General features: G+C 52.1%; 4 protein-coding genes across 4 annotated transcripts; 3 read left to right on the forward strand and 1 right to left on the reverse strand.

Moving 5' to 3' along the window:
- Positions 1-21: 21 nt before the first annotated feature.
- BO95DRAFT_439324 (eukaryotic translation initiation factor 4E) lies at positions 22-1603 on the forward strand. The gene is made up of 3 exons (XM_025585711.1): positions 22-520; positions 584-655; positions 715-1603. Exons 1-3 carry the CDS (start codon positions 329-331, stop codon positions 1183-1185), a joined length of 735 nt encoding a protein of 244 aa, XP_025445925.1. The 5' UTR covers positions 22-328; the 3' UTR covers positions 1186-1603.
- On the forward strand, positions 1499-2701 carry BO95DRAFT_283519 (uncharacterized protein). Its single transcript, XM_025581668.1, has 3 exons — positions 1499-2184; positions 2239-2516; positions 2595-2701. The coding sequence occupies exons 1-2, from the start codon at positions 1812-1814 to the stop codon at positions 2448-2450; spliced, it is 585 nt and encodes a 194-aa protein (XP_025445926.1). The 5' UTR covers positions 1499-1811; the 3' UTR covers positions 2451-2516; positions 2595-2701.
- A 3130-nt stretch (positions 2702-5831) lies between these two features.
- Positions 5832-8034, forward strand: BO95DRAFT_283525 (peptide MFS transporter). The gene is made up of 3 exons (XM_025581669.1): positions 5832-5986; positions 6109-6440; positions 6496-8034. The coding sequence occupies exons 1-3, from the start codon at positions 5952-5954 to the stop codon at positions 7875-7877; spliced, it is 1749 nt and encodes a 582-aa protein (XP_025445927.1). The 5' UTR covers positions 5832-5951; the 3' UTR covers positions 7878-8034.
- Positions 8035-8626: 592 nt separating this feature from the next.
- BO95DRAFT_283540 (uncharacterized protein) lies at positions 8627-9633 on the reverse strand. The gene has a single exon (XM_025581670.1). The coding sequence runs from the start codon at positions 9310-9312 to the stop codon at positions 8785-8787; it is 528 nt and encodes a 175-aa protein (XP_025445928.1). The 5' UTR covers positions 9313-9633; the 3' UTR covers positions 8627-8784.
- Between the last annotated feature and the right edge of the window lie 350 nt (positions 9634-9983).

The following is a 9983-nucleotide window of genomic DNA, read 5'->3' on the forward strand; positions in this document are numbered from 1 at the left end:
CGGCATCTCCAAACCATCAAAACTTGATGCTGGGATTTTCCGCCATCTTCCCCATACAGTCTCGACCACGACATTCGCCGTGATTCTGCCTGGAGCAGACGCTCAACTCTGATTCAACCACTTGCGCGTCTTCCCTTCTTACCTCACATACACCTCTTACCGCGAGTTGCGCCTTCCTTTGACGGCCTCTCATCACAACAACAAATTTTGCCATCCGCACTTTTCTCTCCCCTCCGACGACCCCTCGCCTCTTCATCAACCCGACCCCGCCGCTCGACCCTCTTCATCCACCTTGAACTTTACCTCACCTCATACTCCCTCTACCATAATGGCCGCCGTCGCTGAGAACGGCCACGCACCCGTGGCCGATGAGAATGCCGCCCCCGTCGCTGCCGCCGAGCAGACCGAAAAGACGAACGGTGACTCCGTCACAGTATTCCACGACCCCGAAAACTTCAACGTTAAGCATCCTTTGATGCACGAGTGGACCCTCTGGTTTACCAAGCCCCCCAGTGGCAAGGTAAGGGACCGATCGACTCGATCGACTGCGTTCAACATTCATCTGACCCATCCGTGGTTATAGGGCGATAACTGGAACGACCTTCTGAAGGAGGTTGTGACTTTCAACTCTGTCGAGGAATTCTGGGGAATCTACGTACGTTATGTCGCGTGCTGTGCCCTAAGTGGGATTTTCCGGCTAACTGATTTTGTTAGAACAACATCACGCCGACCTCCGAATTGGGCCTCAAAGCAGACTACCACCTTTTCAAGAAGGGCGTCAGACCGGAGTGGGAGGACCCCCAGAACAAGCACGGCGGAAAGTGGTCATATTCCTTCAAGGACAAGCGCTCCGTGCCCATTGACGACCTGTGGCTGCACGCTCAGCTGGCAGCTATTGGCGAGACTCTCGAGAGCGATGGCGACAGCGAGGTTATGGGCGTCGTCGTGAACGTACGCAAGGGCTTCTACCGTGTGGGTCTGTGGACACGGACCGTTGGCAAGGCCATTCCGGGAGACAAGAACAACACCCGTACGCCCGCCCAGGGCAAGGACATCCTCGAGGCCATCGGCCGCCGCTTCAAGGAGGTTCTCCGTCTCAAGGAGGCGGATGCCGTTGAGTTCTCCGGACACACAGACAGCGCGCACAGCGGCAGCACGAGAGCCAAGGCCAAGTTTGTTGTCTGAAGCGCCTGCTAGCTTGTGTCGCTTTGGCTTTATGATATCATAACGCGGTGGTTTTCGCTTGTTTGCTATGGATTAATGGAAAAGGGCTCCGTGATGATGCGCGGTAACGAAAGGGAAAAGATCAGTACAAGGCATTGCCTGTGGGAGGAGACATATTCCAAACTGGCTTGCCAGCACTTCGCAGTGAGGCGATGATCTGGTTGCAGCTCTTTTCCTCAAGACGTATTTCTGACGAGGTTTATACCATATTCTGTTAAATTTCAGTGTTGTCCCTCTTGGGATCGGAGAATACAAGAAAATGATTTGAATTGCTGCATCTACTTGACCTGTCTGATTTTTGCTTGCATGGTGACGTTGCTGTCCTTCAGCTCCGTTATCGAGACAAAACCTCAATGCGGGCCGTGTATACACCGAGTACAGTACAGTACAGATGTTCTTTTTATTTTCGGTGGCTATCCAATGTGGATGACCTCCTCTTCCAACTTGCTGTATGCCGCACGGGTCAAGTAGGGCTCGGTAGCGAGTACAACTGGAGTCGGAGGTGGTTAGCGGTCCTGCCCGTGGGGTGAGTGACCTTGATAGTGACTTCCTGTTTAGGAAATTTTGAAGTGAATGAATGAGGCGCCATGAGCGTCGGTGTCCCTACCAGGCCGGGCAGTAACCCACCAGCCTTTTGCTTTTCATCATCATGTCGAGTCCCTCGGATTCATAAAGCACCTTTCTCGTCAGTCCTCCCCCACAACATCTTCCCTCCAGGCTTCTTCACTCCACTGCCCAACCCACCCATTCATCTTCTTCCCTTTCTTTCTCGTTCTCTTCCACCACCATCATTCCAATTTCCTCCTTCTCATCCTTTCTCTTGCCATCTTCCCTCTTCTCATCCTCTTTCTTCTCATTCTCTTCTCATCATTCCTTCTATCCTTTTCAACCTTCCCCTACCCTTCTTTCTGCCCCTTCTCTTCCTATCATCTTCTCTCCCCCCTACCACCCCCGAGACAGGTACGTGACCCCAACATTGTCCCCGGTCGCTAACGGTCTATTCTTATTCGTAAGTTGTGCCGGATCGAGCATCTGTTCGTGACAGCGCAAGCAGGTTTTGGCTCACTGGAAAAAACTTTGAGCTTGCCGTACCTCCAGACTTCCACTTGCAAGTTCTCGCGGGCCTATGGACGGGTGGTTGGGTTGGGCCTGGGCCACAAGACTCCAAATACGAAAGGGTAAGTTATTCTCCTGCTTTGGAGGTGGTGGGCTTCAGTAGATGCTGACTTCTGAATGTTGCTATATCTGTGTGCTTCGCGGACTGTGAAAAGGGAGGGTCTAACCTGGAGCTGGTAAGTAAGTTTCTTCAATTTGTTCTGTGGTGTGTTGATAGGGCGGGGCTTTTTACTGATCTGCTTTGGTTGGTATAGATGTCTTTTCAAGGGTGGCTCTGGGGTGGCTAGTTCGGAGACAAGTGCTTATGGTGCCTGTGTGTTTGCTTGGATAATGAAGGTGGACACTCTGTCTCTGTGGTTGTGTTGGTAGATGTGGTCTTCTGTTGTGATTCTCTGTGGTATGCTAAGCTGCTTCCTTCTGTAAATCTGCAAATCGAGTCTTCTCTTGAAAAGTATGCTGTCTTGGACGAGAGAAAACCGCATCCCGCTGACATTTTAATCAAGGGGTCCCCAGTGTGAAGGATTCAGGGATATCTGGCGTGTATTGCTATACGTCGTGGCGAGAATCATCATAGGTGAAACTACCAAAGGATCTATACTGCCCTTCATGAACCCATGAAACGAAGGTCTCGATGTCATATCATAATAGATATGTGCTCTTTGGCAAGTTCTGGCATGACAGCCACGAGCAGACTAAGCAGAAAGAGGGAAAACATTGAGAGTTACAGTCAATGGATGGATGGCATATGAAGGAACTACGGTGGATCGTTTTCTTCATGGACCATAAGCAACAGCTGGAACCTGCGGCGGGCTTAATTGGTTTCAAATCCAATCCAGCCATGCTAGAATGCATGCCCGCCCGCTATGCTGTTATCTTGTCGACCAGTAGGATCATCGTCACGCTGCCCTTAGTCACAGGCACAGCTTGAGATGGCGCCTTCCGAGTTACGATTTCGACACCGTACTGCGAGAATAGCCATCCACCTCATCACCCTGAAGCTCTGCTGCCTGCTTTTCCAATTTTTCCTTCGATAAAAACGCGCACTGGGTCAAAAACAGGAGTGCTTCCGCATATTCCGAGCGAATTAATGCCCGACGGTTGACCATTTATCCACCCCTGCGCGGAACTGTGGATCCGTGACAAGATATGATCGTCTACTTTAAAAGGCTTGGAAGGTCACAGATAATGCTTGGTAAGGAGCCTTTTTTCACTGCAAATGAAAACTGGCATTGCGCCTTGAGGTTTATACGCCTCGAGTTTTATGATGGCAGGCTGAGTTTGGCCTGCTTTGGCCTTATCAGAGTTTGATCCCCTCATACGAACAGCCGGCTAAGAAGTCCGATCCACACTGTCCTGCGAACCCAGACTGTGGTCCCCTTCCGACTATCTCGCAAAGGTGCAACGCAATGGCTTGAGTTGGGAGGGAGCATCTTCAGAATAGCAACCGTGCAGATCATCAGCACGGGAAATCCAGCCGATCACGGCCGCCGCCCAGTCCAGCCAAGAGGCCTCCGCCTATCGTATACACGTTAGATGCTGGTCGCTGATTGAGTCACTCTCCGCTTGGCAACACTCTCACGGAATGTCGCCGTCGCGAGTCATAAACAGGGTCGGCTTGATTGGCCCGGTCGTGCTTAGCACGCCATCCCTAAAGGCATCGGAGGAAGATCGGAGCCCTTTCTGCCTTGGAGTCTAGCGCGCCAACGGCCGAATAAGAGGACGAAAACGAGGCGGCCACGCCCTTCGAGGCTTTGCGCCTTTTGATATATGAACTGTTATGTCTCCAGGTCAGCGAGTGTTTCGAGTCATGAGTCGAGCGGTGAGAATCATGGCCAGGGGGATGTGTTGACCACTACCAAACCAGTTGGTGGCCGAAGGCTTTCCGAGGGCGAAGTCGGACCTTGAACAGGTACTTAACCTCAACAGACACTACCCCACCCCACGCGCGCTCTCAAGGAACGCTTCCCAAAAGCATTTCTTCCCCTCACCACCTCAGAACACCCGTGACACCTCACTGACCTCATATATCTTTGGACAAGACGAATAGGACAAGGAAGAAAGGTGTCTTACGATGGACAGATGTCTCTCTCCAGGTTTTGCCCTGGCGGCTGGAGCCGATCAGAATGGAACCATACCCCAATGAGGAAGCCTTCGATCGTCGTCAACAACGCCCAGTCCCTGTACAGCAATGATCCGATCAGAACTCATCAGACGAGCAATGTTTCTCCGACTCCATCCCCATATCTTAAGGGAAAGCTAAGCTGGGGATTTGCCGACGCCTCGGCTCCCCCGTCGGCTCCCCCATAGACGATAACTCTGTTCCACTCGCCGGCCCCTTCGAGAACATCGCCTAATCTACGCGGAATGGGTTCAATGGCATTGCGAACTCTCCGATTACGGCTTGTACGGCTTGAGGGCAAGGGAGAGGCAGAGGAGGCAGCAGAAATAAGCACAGCTGTGGGCTGAGACAAGCATTGCTTGTTACAGAGACACAAGGGATATCTCGGAAGGGCGATTGCATTGCTCCTGTCGAATGACTTGATTTGATTTGTGATGCACTGATGATAGGTCACAAGCTATTGACTCATTTGCTCGCACACCACACGCGGGGAAGCCCGACGTTGCAATCGTGCTGAGTGCTGATCCTCGCATGGACAGGCGGGGGAACAAGATTTCCAACGCACGAAAGGTGGCCAGTGGCCACAGTCAGCGCGCGCGCCCTCTGCGCCCTTTGAGAAACGCGGCGGAGTTTCCTTCCAACTCCGTTTGAGTCACGAATAAGACACGCCATGCTTATCTGCTAGCCTACAGCTAAAAGTGTTTATGTTACCTAACATGTTCCGCTTGCGGTGGTCCAACCGACGGCACGAAAGATTGGATCACTTTTCTGTACGAAACGAATTCCCGGGTCCTGATTAGGCCGGCTAGCTAGCTGGCTGGCCATGCAGTCCGTCAGTCAGTTCATCGGACACTATGATTCTCTGCAAATTTGAAAGGCCAGCCAGGGGTGGTGGCGCATAACCATGAAAAATCGGATGATATGCAAGACAAAGCTCAAACAGGCAATGATCTCGAGTGGGCGAGGGAAGGACTGGAAGCGAGGGGTGGGAAAAAAACTGCGAGAGGAACTGTTTTTCGCCACGAGGGAAAAGTGGAAATTTGGTTCGAGGGAGGAAAGAAAAAAACATTCCGCACTCACCGGCAGGGCCCGACCTTCTTGGCGTTCCAAACTGCAGCCGGGTTTTGCTCCCCCCACAAGCCAATCAACGTCTTTCCCACTTGTCTCAGGTCATGCTTGGTGCTGCTTGTCATATCAACATTTTGCTTTCAGCCTGGGGTTACATCGGCATCTCCCCTGCCTCGGCCGTCGCCATTTGCCTTCCTTTCCACCCTCCGATGGGGTCTCTCCTCTATCTATCTAGCGGCCATTGGTTCGGGGACAAGATGGGTCCGCTTCGGTTACTGTTCCTATATCGTCGACCGTCGAGGGAGATATAAGGTGAGGGCCGTTTCCCTCCTCAACGCTGGTCTTTCTGTCTTCTTTCCTGTGGAAATCTGCCCTACTGCGACCGTTCCTGTCGGACCAATTCCCTTGCCTGGTCTCTGCCACCATGTCTTCCGGAGATCGCGAGGCTGATATTGCTCAGTATGTGCTCCTTTTCTTTCTTATTCTTGTCTTGTGTCTCTGTGCGCCTGCCATGTAGCGCAGCGCCTGCTGAGTCATCAAGCATTGCCCTACCGTCTCGAGACTAACATGTCATGCTCCAGGCCGTTCCAACAGGGCCATGGCACTATCACCGAGGTCACCTCGAACGAGAAGGCCTACATGACGGAGAAGGCTCTCGACGCTACTCCTGATGGTGAGGAACCCAACCAGGAAGAGGTCCGAACCCTCCGTCATGTCGCCGAACATCTGCCCGTCTCTGCTTGGCTCGTCGCTGTTGTCGAGCTTTGCGAGCGTTTCACCTACTACGGAATGTCCGGCATGTTCCAAAACTACATCCAACGCCCTCTCGATGGCAGTCAGGGTCGTGGTGCCCTTGGCATGGGCCAACGTGGTGCCACTGGTCTGACCACTTTCTTCCAGTTCTGGTGTTATGGTTAGTCATTCTGGCTCGGTCCGTCCTCATTCCTCTTACTGACCTCGGTCCGTAGTTACTCCCATCCTTGGTGCTATTGTTGCCGATCAATATTTGGGCAAGTACAAGACGATCGTGGTTTTCTGTATCATCTACCTGGTCGGTCTCCTTATCTTGGTTTGCACGTCTATCCCCACTGCTCTCTCCCATGGAGCGGGTGTTGGTGGCTTCATTGTTTCCATCTTGATCATTGGTCTGGGCACCGGCGGTATCAAGAGTAACGTCGCTCCTCTGATTGCCGACCAATACAAGCGGAAGAAGATGGCGATCAAGACGACCCCCAAGGGTGAGCGGGTCATCATCGATCCCGCCTTGACCATCCAGCGCATTTACATGATCTTCTACGCCTGCATCAACATTGGCTCCCTGTCCCTGATCGCCACGCCTTACATGGAGAAGTACATCGGCTTCTGGTCTGGCTACCTGCTCTGCTTGTGCATGTTTGCCGTCGGTACTGGTGTCCTTATCTTCGGCCGCAAGTTCTACGTGGTCCGTCCTCCTCAGGGTTCCATCATCACGGATGCTTTCAAGGCTCTGGGAATCATGATCGTCAACCGCAACATGGACGCAGCCAAGCCTAGCTGGCAAGCCACCAATGGAGGCAACCGACCCGATCTGCCCTGGGATGATCACTTCATTGATGAGCTCAAGCGCGCCCTGGTCGCATGCCGTGTGTTCGCTTTCTACCCCGTCTACTGGGTTGTCTACGGCCAGTTCTCCAGCAACTTCGTCACCCAGGCCGGTGAGATGGAGAGCCACGGTATCCCCAACGACTTGATGCAGAACTTCGATCCCATCTCTGTCATTGTCTTCATCCCGGTCTTGGAGACTCTTGTTTACCCCCTGCTCCGCCGCATGCGCATCCAGTTCCGCCCCATCACCCGTATCTCCGTTGGATTCGTCATCGCCTCCCTTGCTATGATGTACGCGGCCATTGTCCAGCACTTGATCTACTCTGCCGGACCTTGCTACGGCAAGCCCCTCTGTGATGCCTCCATCGTTGATGGTGCGGCCACTGGCAACCACGTCCACATCGCGATCCAGACGCCTGCCTACGTCTTCATCGGTGTTTCTGAGATTTTCGCCTCGGTGTCCGGTCTGGAGTACGCCTACACCAAGGCGCCTCCGTCCATGAAGTCGTTCGTGCAGTCCATGTACCTGCTCACCAACGCGTTCGGTTCCGCTATTGCCGAGGCTCTGACGCCCGCTGCGTTCGACCCCGCCATCATGTGGATGTTTGTCGGTCTGGCCTGCGCCTCCTTCATTGCCGGTATCATCTTCTGGATGGTTTACCACCACCTGAACGACCAGGAGGACGAGATGAACGCCCTGGACGCGGAAGATCCCGAGGTTCCTGCCCCCATCGAGCAGGAGCAGAAGAAGGATGAGCACAACTAGATTCCTGATCGGAATCCCCTCCCCCCCCATTCTAATGTATCATAATTCTTTTGTGTTTAGCTTTGCGATGTTCGTGGATGGCGTTTTGATCTTTTTTTGAAACGTGATATACTTGATCATCTCGCGCAGGCTCGCGTCCCAGCCCTTTGATGAGCAGATGCGGTATGACGACCCCATGTGTGTATATATGCAGGGTGTACGGATTGACGTTTTTTTTTTCATTATTATCTACTACACTATATAGTATAGATTCTAGTTAGCATATACAGAATTCTTATTTCACTTACTCAAACATTTTGTGCCAGTATCGCCTCAACCTCAACCGCGTCAGTGTGAGACCACATGACCCATTCAGTGAAGAGGCCGCTCTATCCGGATGGGGCCCTCTCTTTTTTTTCTTTTGTTCCTTCCATTCCGGCCCCGTCCCTGCAGTAGTTTGTCTTAGCATCTCTTGGCATTTTGGGCCCGGGGGCCTTTCCCAGCTTATTCGCTTCCGGAACAGTGCCTGACTGGCTCCGCGGACCCAACACGGCGCCACCTGATGGATGCAGTGCAGTTGGACTTGGACAAATGTAAGTGCAGTGGGGCCCATGTCTTATCATGAGATGAGGGCTTGGCGGTGGGATTGCGGTTGTGGTTGCATAATAAGCATTGCTCATGGTTAGGTAATGGTTTTCTTTTTTGCTTTTTGCAAGTTGCAATTTGGGTGCCCCAGCGCTGGACTGCTAGCAGTGTTATGTGTTGTTTGGCTGGTGCGGCTCTTGCTCTTGCTCTTGCTCTTGGCTGTTGTAGGTTGTACTCAGCAGGTTGACTCGGACCACCATGGAGGGATTTTTTTAGGTAAGTATCGTTTAATTGAAATCATTGGATGTTCTTGATAGTTGGGATCGATGATGCATACATATACTTAAGTGGTGTTTGTAGTCCAAGATGATGGTGAGGATTTCATTCCCAATGCTGGAAGATATTGGGTTGGATGGTAGCGGTACGGATTAGAATTTCGGGAATCTCCGGGTCGGGGTTTTGGTATACCTAGTACGGACGAAGTACGGAGTATATTTTCTTTTTTTGCTCTTTCCGCTGGTGGGCGGAAATTCTGCGGACTGGGATGGTAGACTAGACTACACAGTAAGCTAGTATTCCCTTTGGGAGTGGGAGGGAGTGCTGGAAGTACTAGTCTACTGGAAGGCTGGGCGTTCGAGATAGGTTCCATGGGATTGTTTGTTCTTTTCTTTCTTTCTTTTTTTGCTTCTGGTTCTTCTGGTGGGGGGTTGTTTTTTCTAGAAAGCTGTGGTTCTGGGTCTGGGTTCGGTTCGGTTCTGGTTCTGGGTTTGGATTGTATTGCATCGGATTGATTTGCATTGGTTGGGACGTCTCTCTTGTGGATTACCGTTGTTAACACCACGAGGATGTTGATGTCCACCACACACACCATGTGGATGTAGATGTGGTTATGGTTGTGGTTGTGGGTGCTCTGGCACCGTACCTGGGATTTGTGGGTTCGTAGAACGGGACTCGTGCAAGTGATGTATGAGTCAAGTGTCCACGGTGCTGGTCATGCTTGCTGTTTTTGGCTGGCTTGGGTCTATCCGGCCTCCCTCCATGCCTCAGAGATGCCGTGCATTTGTACTGGACTGCTGTAGATGCTGTATCGGGTTGTAGGTCTGTGGCTTCGGACTTGTGCCGCTGTGCTCGGTCTGGAGAGGCCCGTTCCTGAACGGTGACTCTTACCTCCGCCCTCTCCTACTGGGGTTGGTGATACTTCTGGTGGATTTTCTGGCTGGTTCTTGGCTGGCCTGTCCAGATTTTATAATGGGTGTTGATGGATTCGTCTCGCAGGCACGGGTGTAATTTGGTTGGGGGAGTCTAGCTGTCAATTGTGAGGTCTTGGGTAAAGGTGTTTGATAACCCGCTGATCCGTCGGGCTGTGGAAGAGGCTGTTCGAAGTTTTTGAGTGCAGAGAATATACATACTTCTTGGAACTATTGTATTGTATGGCTGTGTGTAGTGTGTAGTGCTTACGATGTCTAGGTCTTTGCAACGGATATCGGGATCGTAGGGGCATATTCGCTCTAATCCTGGTCCTTGGCCATGCGATTTCGGCTG

Source organism: Aspergillus brunneoviolaceus (assembly GCF_003184695.1).
Source record: "Aspergillus brunneoviolaceus CBS 621.78 unplaced genomic scaffold BO95scaffold_9, whole genome shotgun sequence".
NCBI lineage: Eukaryota > Fungi > Ascomycota > Eurotiomycetes > Eurotiales > Aspergillaceae > Aspergillus > Aspergillus brunneoviolaceus.